General features: G+C 40.8%; 1 protein-coding gene across 4 annotated transcripts in view; it reads left to right on the top strand.

The window, feature by feature from the left end:
• The window catches only part of CALCR (calcitonin receptor), a 261199-nt gene extending 251256 nt beyond the window's left edge, over window positions 1-9943 (top strand). For 3 of the 4 annotated variants that reach the window (XM_074945912.1, XM_074945915.1, XM_074945914.1), the window contains one exon: window positions 851-6254. In XM_074945912.1, coding sequence (XP_074802013.1) covers window positions 851-1072 — 222 coding nt within the window. In that variant the 3' untranslated portion in view covers window positions 1073-6254. Of the gene's footprint in view, window positions 1-850; window positions 6255-8838 lie in introns of those variants that run through there. The other variant, XM_074945913.1, reaches the window with a different exon arrangement.
• The last annotated feature ends 5674 nt before the right edge of the window (window positions 9944-15617 follow it).

Consider the following 15617-nt stretch of genomic DNA (forward strand, 5'->3'; position numbering starts at 1 on the left):
TAAATGTTGCTACCTAAGTCAAAAGTACAGCCCATCTGGGTTTAGACACAGCCCTGAGGAAAGGGTGGTATGTAATCTGTACCACCCTGGAGCACTGTGACACCGGGGCACATACATATGTCTCAATTCCTCACCTGCTTGCTCCCAGTGCAGTTATTTACATCACATTGTTGCAGTAAATTATTACCCACCCCAACACTCTGTCTTTGTCTGTTCCTCTCTTATTTTCCACACACCTGCTTTGGGGAGGGGGCAAGCAGGTGAGTACCCCATTCACTCCTTCGTGCCTGGACCCAAAGCCTGGGAATGGCCAGTAAAGATGTTAAGGAGGTTTGGTATTCCTCTGCATGGTTATATAGGCCGAGTCTGAAATCAGCTGTCTGAGGGAATTGCGTTCTCCTCCTCCCCGTGATGGTGTATGTACGAAGGATGAAAACCACTGGCGGGCAGCGGGCCAGCACCAAGGCCTCTGCATTGCTTCAGTTTTACTATTCATGACTAGTTTCGCTGGGGCAAAATGTCCTGAGTGTACACTACTTAAGCTTCACTGCTGAAGTTTTACTTAAGCACTGTGTGCTGGCTCTCTGCACTGAGAACATTTCACCCCGAATAAAACTATTCCTGAATATTTTTCAACCAGTTCTAACCTCAAAGCAAGGTGGACACAAGGAGATTAAAATAAACATTCGGTGAAAAGCCATGGCACTGGGTTGATATTGGAAAGTAGAATTTCCAGCATAATAAAAAAAGGGAAGGGAGCCAGTTTGTGCCTTGTTATGCCAGTTCAAATCCCAGCCAACTCCATCGACTAATAATAACGATAAAACTATTGCTTGGCTTCCCCTTGCAGGTACAGGGCGCTCTAAAAAGGCAATGGATGCAGTATAAGACCCAATGGGGGCAAAGACGACGCGAGCACTGCTCTACGCGATCTACCTCCTACACAGCAACATCTATCACCGAGGTCCCAGTTTATCTGTATCATCACGATTCCACCAACGAACAGTTAAATGGAAAATACATAGATGACTCTGAACTCGTTGCATTAAAATCTGGAGAGACGTCTGCCTAGCTCAGAGGAAAAACGAGACAAACAGGTCATTTTGCATTCTGTTCATGGCAGGGTGGGGCGAAGGGGAGGAGTTCAGACTTGAGTGCCACTGTGGGAGAGTGCTAAACAGAACACATCATACGCGAACTATAGAAGCATCAGCTTCGGCCAGTGATGGCCCAGCGAGAGTCTGCCTGAGAGAGGTGGATATAGTATTTGATACTACTACAGCATGCTGCTTTTAGAAACAGGGCTGAGAACGGAACTATTCAATGAAACATTTGATTTTCCACAGTTCCTGCTACTTGCCATATGACACACAGATTCAATAGTAGTAACAATTCAAGGTATCCCATAGCAGATATAGAAGAACGGATTAGTTCATAGCAAGGAGTGTTCAGTTTCCAGACTGGACTAACTAACGACCAATTGGAATTGTTCAGCATTTGTTGCTTTAAATACCTTTCTTTCACCCTAGACTTTAAACGATCATCTTTCATTAGGTGTAACGGACTTGGAATCTGTTGTTGTTTTCATTTTAATCAGCTCTGCTGCTTTCCTGGAAATGTTTGCACTTGGGGGTGGGGGAGAAGAGAAACCCATCATTCCAAGGTATTCAAATCCTTAGCTCAAAAGGATCTCAGACAGAATTACCCTCCTGACATCAGGTGCACAACAGAAACAAAGGTAAACTATTTATTGCATTAAAAACATTCAACACTAGCGGGCATAAGCATCAGTAGAGAAACAAAATACGTCTTTGGGAGCCTCATGAAAGTCCTGGAAAAATCTCAAAAAAAAATTTTTTTCAAGCTATGCTAGTTGCTCGATACTATTCATTCATAGGAAACCGGTAGCCATAATACTCCACCCAGCAATCTGATAAGTAAGGAACAAATTTTGCACTATGAATAAACTGTGAAATGTATTTGGAAATTAAGATTTTTGTTAATTGCTGTTGACACTCTGAGCCTGCCGCTGGTGAACATTTGTCTGTCTAATGAAGTTGTGTGCTGGCGGTAAAGGAGGCCAGTGGAAGAGATGAGGAACTAGTTTATACCAGTGTCACAGCTGAAGAAATATTCATAATTAGAAAGTCAATATTTTATGTAATTATTAAACACTAAAGGTCTTTTTATGATTGTTAAATGAGTCTTACAGCCAAGGAGTAACTTATTTATAGCTGTAAGGCTCCTCTATTGCCAGTGTCAAATGACCGTTACACACCATTGGGCTGAGTAAAATAGCTACAATTTCTTTCCAAAGGTGAATGTAAAAGTCCTTGCAGATGGATAGGACCAGTGCCTGGGCAGCTCTGAGTAGAGCTTGGCAAACATTTTTGACAAAAACTCTTATGCCAAACTTTTATTTTCTGGAAAATATGCAGATTCAGTGACACCAAAACATTCCATGAATTTATGTCAGTTTCTTTGAATTGTTTCAGTTAACAAAACCCCTAAAATATTTTAAAAATCATGTTTCATTTTGACATTTTTCTAAATTAAATATTTAAATTATTTTATTCAAAAAGATTGCGTAGAAATTTCCTTTTAATTTTATTTTTAAAAAATTTTAAATGCTCAATTGAAATAAAAACAATAAAATGTTTCAGGTTGAACAAAATATTTTGTTTGACCTGAATCATATATTTTTATCTTTTTAATTTTTTGATTCAGTGAAAAATATTTTAAAAATCTGTTTTTTCCCCCAGAATTGCAAGTGAACCAAAAAACCTATTGCTCACCCAGTTCTAGTTCTAGGTGCTTGCAAGTCCTAGGACTTTTTGCCTATAGAATTTAACTTGTATATAAAGTTCCCAAGTATCTGAAAGGATGTCCAGTGAAATGTATCACTGTTTCTCCTCTGGTTTTCATGTAGTTGGGTAATTTTAAAGCCAACAACTAGTATTTGTACAATGAGGTCTTGACTTTTTTATTAGGTTAACCAGTTATTTGGCACCTTTGAAGATAGGCCAGAAAGAGGCCATTCATTCTGTTTTCCTCCACTTCTACGTATTGTGTGATCCACGTATATTTGTCAGCACAATTCTACCAGCCTCAGGCCCAAGGAATGAAAACAGAAGGGAGACAGTCACATACCTCTGATGCCACAGACCCACCTACTCCTGTCTTTGGTGTCACTTGCTTCACTTAGCTATCTCAATATCAGCATTCAGCCATGAGTTGTTTGAAGGTTGATTTAGCACTTGTGTCACAATCCCATCTCTGGGATTCAAGGAGGAGAAGGGATAGGGAAAGGAGGGAGAACCAGGGAAGTAGGGACTGGAAAGGAGAAGGAAGAAGAGGATGAGGAAATGCTATCTCTGATGTCACAATTCCACTAACCAGTGACTTTTGCAGAGGCACCAGCTAGTTACAAATATATTTTAAACTCCCTTTCTTCTTTATTTACTTTATTTATTGAGATTCCATCCAAGATTTGTTTTTCCCCTGCAAGAATCACAGACTTGGTTGAGGCATAAACAAGTAATTTTGCTCTACTCTTAGCAGTGCTTCGATTGCCTAAACTATAATTAGTTCTGAGAGTTCTAACCTCAGAGCTTGCCAGGTAAGTAAAGGAGGGAAAATATTTCAAATCCAGCACTTTGCTTTACAATGTCAATGCATTTGTAGCTCTTAATTCTCCAAGTAGAGGGTCTAATCCTGCAGGAAGAATTGTGAGGAGAAAGAACTGCAGGATCAAGTTCACATTCTGTTAGGGTGAAATTAAGTCGTTAAGCTCACACAAGGCCTGTGCAACACTCAAGCACTGAGCATCTGATCCACAGCCATTGAAGTCAATGAAGAGATTCCGATTGACTTCAATGGGCTTTGGATGAGGCCCTAAGGTATTTGAATGGGACTTAAATAGTGCACAGACCCTGTGGACCCGCTTCACAGACATGAATCTCATGCTTGCTGATATGGGAGAGATTTTAAACATTCTGAGCAGGATTGAGCCCCAAAACTTTTCGGTTCACCTGTAAAATTGACATGGAGGACTACTGGCTGTCCCTAACTGTGCTAACCTCTACATTCCAACACACATATTGGGACCACATCTTCCTACCAAATGACCTTTCAAGAATGAGTTCACTGACAGTGGAATTCAGAGTTTATTTAATCCAGTGTTGTATTTGGGGAGAAAATATAGTCCTGTCCATTCACCCAGTGAAAAACCTAGGTTGGAGACCACTGAACATGTCTGCTTTGCTGACTGTACAAAGGAAGGTATTTTTTTCGGACAAGAGTGTTTTGTGTATTGCTATTTCTACTTTTGCTAGTGAGCTATCATGGTCGATGGAGGATTTAATAGTCAAAGAAAACAAGGCAGCTTTACTATGAATTTTATATTTCTGAACATTTTTGATGCATATTGTACTTTCCCGTAGAGCTCCAGCAGGTGTACTTAATTTCTAACTACAGGAAATAGATTATTGTAATAGAAATGTACATAATTCATAAGGTCTGATAAATGCTTGTGTAACTTATATGTACAAACTGTTTTTCAGAGTCTGTTATATTCACGTAAAGTACACTATTGACATATTTTTTTAAGGGAACATCATGTTTTGGCTTCTTCATTCATTGATTCATTCTACTTCATGAACTCAGCTGGAGCAACAAACTTCAGGATCTTGGTTTTCTCTTCATGTGATGAAAATCTCACATTCTGGTGTGGGCCAGAGTAGCTTGAGTGATGTCAATGGAGTTACAACAATTTTCATCAGCAGAGAATCTGGCCTACAGATCTATTTAATTCAATATTAGCCTCACATGGCGACTGCAGGTTAGAGCTGTTCAGAAAGTTTTCATCAAAACAATCGGAACAGCCGTGTTCATCAAAATTAAAATGTTTTGAAAAATGTATGATTTTGATGAAATTTCATCAAAACAACAAAGGCAAAAGGAGGCATTTTGATAAGGTTGAAACATCCCATTCTGACACTTGCAGAATGGAAGGTTTTGATTTTTTTAATTTACAAATGATTTTTTTCAATACTAAATTAATTGCGGGGGTTTTTTATATAAAAAGAATTTAAAAGTTTAAAGGTCAAAATTTGAACCAAATGTTTTGCTCTTGCCACAAAAAAAGTATTTCAATTGACCTGAAACAAAAAAAAAATTAGAATTTTGTTATGTGGGAAACTTAAGTTTAGTTTTTTGTTCCATTTTGGAATGGAAAAAAATATTAAAATATGGAATTTCTTCTGAAACAGAAAATCCAACTCTCCCACCCCAGCCTACTTCATATGCATATTCTTTCCAGAGGTGTCTTCATGCTCCATGTGTGCCAGAGACATTATAACCATGCCAGCATCACCGAGGCCTGCACAGAAAGCAGCAATGGGTTCAAGCCAGAGTCATATGTACATAGATTCTCCAATGGCCCCCATACACCATACAAATGGTACAGAGGAACTGCAGTTGATAATTGACTCACTAGGCTGGAATAATTGCAGCAGTGTTGAAGGGGCTGTTTTTTATGTTGGGGTTTGACGGGGACAATTTCAACCCCTCGGTGGCGTTTCCCTGCACCTGCATACAGTCTGATTACTAAGGCATTACAAAGGTGCAGTGAATTTCACCTCTGTGCTTGAGAGAAAGCACTGAAGTCTCCATGACAATGATGGTGAGAACAGTTCTATGACCAAGCAATAGCAATTTCTTGGCATGAGCAAATCCAGCCTTTAGAAATGTTTATTATTTTAGCACATTTCATACTCGAGTGTCAAAAAGCTGCAAGGAAAATTTGAATCAATGGGTCTAAAAAGTAGTTTCAGGGAAGTCACAACCTATACCAAGAACTTTAGTAGGACCCCTCTCCTCTGAAACCCCATCCCCTCATATAACAACTCATTTCACTTAATGTTGGCCCTGGCTTAGAAGTGTTTGTACAGCTGGTTTGTTTGAATAGCTAAATCAAGCAGAAAGGTTCTCGTTCTTCTTTATTAGGTACAGAAACTAAACACAAATTCAAAAAATCATGGCATGGAATGTTGAGACTGTATTTTCATTTGGTCCTTTTTAAATGCCTAAGAAATATATTTCAGTTAAAAAAAAATACAGCACAATTGGGGGAAATGGCTTGCTCCACCTTATAACAGCTAGCAGCAGCGCTGCCTTAATTAAAGGTTTGCCAGCATTTCCACTGCAAACTCTCCATTTTCATGTGTTTATAACTTGGCAATAAAACTTTGCTCTGGGATGGAACTTTGTTCTGGGATGCAAAAATCTCAGCGCATTCCTGTTCTTATATTTTTTTCCCCTTACAAATATTAACGAAAAACAATGTTTGGCTCTTTTCAATGATATAAATTTTAAAAACTAACAAAATAAAGATATCCTAATTTTGAGTGCTTTGCATTTTTGTAACTCAGCTATGTCTTCATGATACAGGCAAGCATATAGGATTGGCTATTACTGACTCCTATGGAAATTTGTATGCATATGCATGGAACAGTAATTGACTCCAACCCAATTATAGTTTACCAAATTTAGGGCCGGATTCTGGCTCTCTATTCATGGGAGGGGGCACAGAAGGCTCTCATCCTTCGAATGGACTGTTCAGGGGGAGCCTGAATTCCAGAGCTTGTGCTTTTGGGGCCCAATCCTAACCATCACATTGAAATCAATGGCAGTTTTGCTACTACCTGCAATCACAGCAGCACTGGGACCTTTGCGTTCCAAGGTGCAGAGGGGGCACAATTATGGCCGTAGCAAAATATTTACAAAGTGAGTTGAGGGTGTGGAGGCAAGACCTCCAAAGAAGCTGACAGTCTGAGGCCAGCTCTGAGGGGAGCTCACATTCCACCTCCAAAAAAAAAAAAAAGCATACAGCCACATTCTTGTGTGTCTATACAGGCAAAATATAATTCCCTTAACAGTCCTAAATTCATATCCACTGCCAGAAACACCGTGCTGTTCTCTGACATTGCCATATTTGGCAGAGGTTGTAATTAAAAGTACCTTTAATATAAAAGTAAACATTTTACATGTACTCCAGATATTTCTGTGTATTGTACAGATACTTTTAGATGGACTGTTTATGTATAAGCACCTCTGGGTTGAATCTTCAGCCAGCACCTCTTTCAGGACCAGAGAAAAACCTTAAAAGGGAAAATACCTCTCAACGTTGAAAAATAAAGATTAGCATGTTTCCCTCAACTTAGTACAGTGTAGCTGTGCATCAGAGTTTTAAACCACCTGTTAAATTGTGCATGAAGTCTCAGGGTGGAGGGAGGATCTCTCTCTTCTGCAGTAAGATGTTTGATTACCCTTCATGTCATTTGTGGATGTAGATTAGGTGCTCAAGTTTGAGAATTTTGCCCAGAACATGAATGTTCTCTTCTATTAAGAGTTGAAAGGGGTAAAAAGACACTCTCTCTAACAGGGCACAGATATATTATAGTTTGATAGACGGTTGCATTTGGTTATATTGTGTAACATCAGCCATGTGAGAGGGTATAACCTGAGTGTTACAAGACACCACTGGCCATGCTTTACCCAAACACCTTTTGAGAGAAAAGGTAGGGGAGGTAATATCTTTTATTGGACCAACTTTTGCTGGTGGAAGGCACAAGTTTTGAGCTACACAGAGCTTTTCTTCAGCTCTGGGGAAGGAAGCAGCATGTCTGAACTAAATATAAGTTGGGACAGAAAAGTGATAAAAGACAAAAACCCTTTTCACAAAGCTATCACTCAATTTCTGATCTTTCAATACTTGTCCTCAAGGGAAGCTGGTACAACACCTTCAAAAGGCTTGCCCGGGAACTTACATTCATAGCTCTGCTAGACACCAAAAGCCTTGGACTTAACAGGGACACTGGTTTTATGGCCCATTGCAATTTGTAACGCTGCTGCCAGCTATCCTTAACTGTCCACTTCAGTCCTTTATACATAACAATCTAACCCTCAATTGCCCACTTCAAGTGACTACCTCATGCTAGTCCAACTTGCATTTAACTCAGGCTATGGCTACACTAGAGAGCTTACAGCAGCACAGCTGCACTGATACACCTGTGCCACTGTAAGCTCTCTGTGTAGCCGTTCTAAGCCAACAGGAGAGAGCTCTCACATCAGGTTAACTACTCCAGCCCCCATGAGCAGCAGTAGCTATGTCCATAGGAGACGCTTTCCTGCTGACATAGTGCCATCCACACAGGCATGTAAATAGCATAAGTTATCTTGCTCAGTGGGGGGTGGCTAATTCACACCCCTGAACAACATAATTCCACCATGATTTCAACAATTTCCATCCCACCATCAACCTCAGCCTGGACCAGTCCACACAAGAGATCCACTTCCTGGACACTACAGTGCTAACATCAACTTCATTAAACTGTAGTGTAGCCATAGCCTCAGACATTCTGCTTCCTTCTCCAGACTGGAAGAGAGCTCTGTGTAGCTCAAAACCTTGTACCTTCCACCAACAGAAGTTGGTCCAATAAAAGATATTACCTCACCTACATTGTCTCTCTCATATCCTGGGACACTGCAAACACACACCTTTTGTGATCTGTTCTGCATTTTTCTCCTCTTTGTCTTCCATTTCTCTTTGCTCTTTCATCTGTGCATCAGCCAGAAATCATACACCTTTTCTTGGAAATCATTTCTTCTGTACAGCCAGAATTTCCACATTTTATTGCCTACTGTTAATTCCACTTGTGCACTCCTGTCTGATGTATGTCAAGAGTACAAATTCTTTGGAGATTTATTTTAACACCTACAAGATAATATGGTCCAAACAAGTTTTTCACACTAATGCTTTAACAAATTACATTACAGTGGAACCTCAGAGTTATGAAGACCAGAGTTAGAAACTGACCGATCAACCACACACCTCATTTGGACCGGGAAGTACACAATCAGGCAGCAGCAGAGACCAAAAAAAAAAAAAAAAGCAAGTACAGTTCTGTGTTAAATGTAAATTACTAAAAAAAGGGAAAGTTTTTGAAAAAAGATTTGATAAGGTACGGAAACTATTTCTGTGCTTCGTTTAAATTTAAATGGTGAAAAGCAGCATTTTGCTTCTACATAATTAAGTTTCAAAGCTGTATTAAGTCAATGTTCAGTTGTAAACTTTTGAAAAACAACCAGAACGTTTTGTTCAGAGTTATCAGCATTTCAGCGTTGCGCATAACCTCCATTCCTGAGGTGTTTGTAACTGTGAGGTTTTACTGTATATAAATTAAGGATGCACATTTTCAACAAAGTTAGGGAGAAAGTATTGAGCAAATAGTCCAAAAACATTCAGAAACGAAATAAATGATGGCTTCTATCTACCTGTAACTCACTTACTGTTTTTTTTAATTAAAGCAGCATCCAGAAGTGGATTTGGAAGCAATTTACACTGCAGGGCACAGGCCACAAATATCTTATAAAAACTCTAGCTAGTATATACATATGTATGTACTCTTAATTATATAGGGCGTAATCCAAAGTTCTGCCAACATACACACAGTGCAAGTTGGAAGTGGGGGAGAGATCAGGTGCATAGATGGTGTAAAACTCACCTTTACACACCTCCAGCTCTGGGCCTTCTGTGCGCAGCTGGCCCCCCATAGAACATCCACCTGCATGCTGGTGTCCTTTCCCCTGGTAAGAGCTGTGCTAATGTTTCCAGGTCCCCTAGTGGTCACTCAGCTATATTAACTCCTTCTCAGGGAACCAGGGGATCATGCCGCTAAGTTCAGCCAGCCCACTGCTCTCACTCCTGCCCCTATCTTGTAACCATGAAGAAATTGCAGGAAACCAGGGTAGAGATCTTTGGAAGCAGAACACATGCCCTGTTTATATGGTGAGGAATCTGCAGGATTCCTGAGATATTTCCACAGAAGAGGCACTCTTCCCCCCTTCCCACTCCCCCTGCCAAGAGAAAAGCCCCATAAGGCAATGCTGCCAGTGGCTAAAAGGGTGGTGACAATATAAAGTAGTCTCTTTCTCAATGCTCTGGCTGTTCCGTCCTAGAAGACCTCATTGCCAACACCCACATAAGGCTCCATTATTATGGGAAAGGCTTCTTCAGGGTCCAGTTGTGGTTCAGTACATTTTGAGTTACACAGAGGTAATTCCCATTGACTTCAGTGGCAGAATTTGGCTCTGCCTGTTTTAAATATTATGAAATTAATATCTAAATAACTGGCAGACATTCAAGATATATGATTAACATCGTCATCACTTCATATTTCAAACAGGACTAAAATACAGTGACAATATGATCCATATATAAAATGCTTGCAAAAATGAGATTATTTTTTATACGGCCCACTCATTTATTTTATTACACTGTAGTAATATCTTGCCCGCCCACCGGAATAGCTGTATCAGTGATGTCTTTGTATATAACGGGACTAACATTTGTTTTATCTTGAACACTTTGCAACATAACAGCTTCTTTTTACAACATCAAAAAACCTAGCTAAGTCCCAGATCCTGCCGTGATCTCTGAGCAGGTGGACTTGGCCACCATGTGGAACCCCACAAGTTACACTTTCTTGGTACTTTTATTATCCCTCTTCACCTGCAGGATTAGTCCTGTGCATGTAAGGTGAAATGAATACCTGTACAGACAGTGGCACAAGGCTGATGCACCAATGAAGTCCCACATATGCCCTATTTTGAGGGTGTAAGTGGCATTTAAGGGGATACATAGGCCTTTGTGGTGACCATCTGCACAGGGGTGGACTTCCCCCGTGGTGGGTGTTTGTTTTTTTAACTAACAGTCACTTTGTGGGCAGATAAGGTAATGACTCATGTTTCCTCCACAAAGTCAGTGAAGAAAGGGGTCGTCATCATTTGAAAGGGGGACTGCTTAATTGCTGTGAACATAAGAAATATTATGAACATTGTAAATAGTCTGGATTACAGAAGCTATCGTCAATACAGGCCGCCTCAGGGGAAAAAAGACAGAGAAAAATCTGCCATGAATTTAGCTGTATAAAATGGAAGGGAGCCCAGCTTTGGGATGTTACAGAATGCAGCATGGGCAGGTGTAGCTGGCTCAGGCCAGTAATATACATAAAGTCATCACATAAAACTTTCTACTTATTATATTCTATTATTAAAAGGGCTTTTTTAGAGTATAGCTCATATATTATGTTAGCGTACACAGCAAGCGTTTAGTTGCTACCTGGCTTCTGCCTATGTAGTTATGGTAGTTCTCAGGATTAACTAGCCATCAAGTGACGTGGGGAGTAGTTCTGGCATATTCTGTGGCTACAAACTGACTACAAGACATAACATTTACATGTATGACATAAATTAGTATATCCAACACATATGTATGTATCTATTAGATGGACCATATTCTAGCCTTCACTTCCACAACTGGGGAGGAGAGACACAGTTTGTTCCTCCATTATATTATTCCTCCCTGATGAAGCCTCTCTGCATGGGATCCATGGATGTTCAGGATCTATGATGGTGGAGGAGAGTAAGGGATGGCTGCAGAGCTGCCACTATCCCGATGGGCCTATCACCGCCACCACCAGATGGAGGAAGGTGTAGGAAATCCTGAAGAGGGAAAAACACTGTGTTTCCTATCCCCTGGGCAGAAGTAGCCCACCAAAGAGACAAAGTGGTACCAATTTTACTTTTTAAACAACTATTTTAAACAGAGAGTTCTGATGTTCAGCCATAATGTTTGTTTATATTGAAATATTTACTGCTCAGAAACATTCAGGGCAAAAACTAGAATTGCACCTGAGTTACAAACCATGATTCAGAGCAGGACGCAGCATTTAAATAAAGAAAAAGTTTCATCCCATGTATATTTTATGATTATTACGCATAACCTTTTTCAAGTGAGTACCTCAGCCTAACTTACTGTCATGGTACATTAGCAACAGACATTCACAAGTCAAGAGCGTGATGAATTATGATTTTTACATAAAGTGGATGTCCACATACCCTAATTAGGTTTCTTGAGTAGCTTTTTGAACTTCAGGTTGGCTAAAACACGACAGGCTCATCAAAGGAAAATATTACATAACTGAGTTTTATTGCAATACGGCCAAAATACATCATTCGTAAAATGAAATAGCTTGAAAGAGTGGCACAAAGTTCTTTGTTGGTAAAGCTGAGTGACCGTCAATAAGCTATAAATGCATTATTTATGTCTAACAGTAATGCAGATACAATTCTAAGGAAATTGTTCCTTTGATTTGTCCATGGCTGTTTTCATGTATTAGTTGCTGTGTTTTTATACCATAAAAACCAATGATGATTTTCTATATTAGGAAATGTGTATTTCTGAATGTAACGTGTGTGGTTCTGTTGCATTGTGCAGTGTATATAAATAATTAAATTTAGCTGAAGTTTGGTGTAAATAATTCACCAATAGATGATCATCTAGAATCACTCATTCCAAAGAAATTTTCTTTTCCTGAAGACCTTGAGGGACATCCTGGCCCCACAGAAGTCTTCAAAAGTCCCATTGACTTCAGTGGAGCCAGGATTTCACTCCTTACATCATACCTACTGTTCTACAGATATTAGCTACTAACGATGGAGTGAAACAGGGGCTTCTCACTACTACCCTACCCAAACATCCAACTCACCCACAGGCACTGTTAACCAGTGGGTGCTGCTATCATGTTTTTATGAGTCCCCAAAAGTACGGCTTTTGGAGAGCGCTTTGTGAGGAAATGATGCACTAGCCAAGCCTTGCTCTGATGGTGTTATGCATAGCAGTGTGTTCAGGAAGGTTACATGCATGACAGCCAAGACAGTAACACCTGCCAATTCAAAGGTAGATTCAGTATCCTGATGCTCCAGTCGTCAGATCACCCTGGTGTCGAAAGGGGCCCATTCTAAGCTGAATGCATTCCACCAGTGTCACTCAGCTGCCCTAATGTTTCTGTTCTCGTTTTATTTAAGGTGTTGCACAAGAGTGTTTTACATGTCATTTGTTTGGTGTTGAAGTCCCTACTCAGAATATTTTGGCTTGGTGAGAGGCTTCTATTTTTGCAATAAAAACAAATATGATTCATTTTAAATTTGTTGAAATGGGTTTTTCTTTAAGTCCCCAGCAAAGCTACGGGTTTCTAGAAATCAAAACTAACACAGGCTTGTCAGCGTTCTCGTGCATTGAGATTTGTCTACATGGCTAGTTAGCGTGCAGCAAGCCAGGGTGTGAGTCTCCAGCATACTAGCCTGCGCTCTAACTGGCCTTGTGGAGCCTGCTATCGTGCACTAAAAGTTCTATTTTGCAATTTGGCATAGTGCACTATGACCTTCAGCTGTTTCAGCAGTAAGTCAAAATGCACCGCAGAACTTTAAGTGTGCGGTAGTGGGGTCCACACAGCCAGTTAGAGTGCAGCAAGCCAGGGTGCTGTAGCTTCACACCCTGGCTTGCCATGCACTAAAACACCATGTAGACAAGCCAGTAGTCATAGAAAAATATCTTTTATCTATAAGCCACTCACTCCATCATATTCTTTCCTATAGTCACCACAACATGACACTGTCACCTATAATCAGTGGTGATGAAGGCCATAGAAATGACTATAAATATATAAAATGAAAGGAAATGGTGCTTGTTACCAGTCTTTCACTTTTAACATTAGTATTTCAGACTAAGGAATTTGTTCTGCTTCTTGGGGGCGGTATTTGTTCTTAGCAGCAGAGAATTCAAGAGTACTGATCATCTAGCTAGTCTTTGTCCATGTATATCAATTTCCCTATTTTTCCAGACAGCCCTGGTCTGAAATACAGTGCAATTCAATGTTAACATGACACAGGCTATGATTTGTAGGCACGGGTTATAGGTAACCAGAGTTTCTCCATTTGCAAACTGTCTACTGAAATCCAAATTTTGCTCAAGCTTTTGCAGAGTTTTCCACTGTTCCCCTGGACCTCCTTATGGCTACTCACTCAGTCTCAATCTCCTTGTCAGTCCCTGATCTTCATATAAACATTTGCAGGCAAATGGCTCTTTAATGTAGCTGTATTAAACATATATCAAATAAATGCCCAAGCAATAGCTTTTGCTCAAGAGATATCAAGACTGCAGGAGAGTTGCATTCTGGGACTGATTGGCAGAGATGTGTGGAAGTTTGCACAAGGCCTTTGTACACAATACAACAGGTACTAATTAAGAACCTAGTTCTATCCCCCCCATACTTACGTTGCATAGCATCTTACTCTGTAAGTAGTGCCATTGAACTCAGTCGCCAGACTCTGATCATTTTATTCATAGTAAGCAATACCTTGCACCAGGAGTAGCCCCACCAATTTCAATAGGACTGCTCATGGAGTAAGATGCCATTCGGCATGAGTAAGGATATCAGAATTTGTCCCAATGTGACTATCCATGGACTAAGGTGCTATGCAGTAAGAGTGGCAGAATTCGGTCCATAATAAGCTACAACCTCTACCCTAATGGCTCCAAACCATTTAGTTTTAGTTCTCTCCACAGCCTGAGCTACTCCATACACAGACAGTCGTGAAAAATCCTCACAGCATTCTGGGAAACAAAGAACAAAAGTTCTCTGACTTGTAGCTCTCTGATGTAATTTGTGACGCTCTACCGCTGCCCCACAGCAGGGGCTGCAATCTCTTTTGATGCCAAAGTACAGGACAGTAGAAGCACTGGCTCACATATCTGAGTGCCACCCTCCTCTTCGGAGCCTGAGACAGAGTGCTGAGGCCTAGCTCAGCACTCTGATCAAAGTGGCCTCAATTAGTTTCCCCAGCAACAGCTGATTGAGGAAATAGAGAAAAATAGCTAATCAGACAGAGAGGCTGGGTGAATTAAGGCACTAATTGGCCCATTAGCCAACTAGCTTGTTAAAATGCACGAATGCACAAAAATATACGAATGCACAAAGCCTTGGAAACAAGGAGGGAGAACTGGAGGTCCTGGTGATGTCAGGGAATTATGACATGATTGGAATAACAGAGACTTGGTGGGATAACTCACATGACTGGAGTACTGTCATGGATGGTTATAAACTGTTCAGGAAGGACAGGCAGGGCAGAAAAGGTGGGGGAGTAGCACTGTATGTAAGGGAGCAGTATGACTGCTCAGAGCTCCGGTACGAAACTGCAGAAAAACCTGAGTGTCTCTGGATTAAGTTTAGAAGTGTGAGTAACAAGAGTGATGTAGTGGTGGGAGTCTGCTATAGACCACCGGATCAGGGAGATGAGGTGGATGAGGCTTTCTTCCGGCAACTCGCAGAAGCTACTAGATCGCACGCCCTGGTTCTCATGGGTGACTTTAATTTTCCTGATATTTGCTGGGAGAGCAATACAGCGGTGCATAGACAATCCAGGAAGTTTTTGGAAAGCGTAGGGGACAATTTCCTGGTGCAAGTGCTAGACGAGCCAACTGGGGGGGGGGAGCTTTTCTTGACCTCCTGCTCACAAACAGGGAAGAATTAGTGGGGGAAGAAAAAGTGGATGGGAATCTGGGAGGCAGTGACCATGAGATGGTCGAGTTCAGGATCCTGACACAGGGAAGAAAGGTAAGCAGCAGGATACGGACCCTGGACTTCAGGAAAGCAGACTTCGACTCCCTCAGGGAGCGGATGGGTAGGATCCCCTGGGGGACTAACATGAAGGGG

Source organism: Natator depressus, chromosome 2 (assembly GCF_965152275.1).
Source record: "Natator depressus isolate rNatDep1 chromosome 2, rNatDep2.hap1, whole genome shotgun sequence".
NCBI lineage: Eukaryota > Metazoa > Chordata > Testudines > Cheloniidae > Natator > Natator depressus.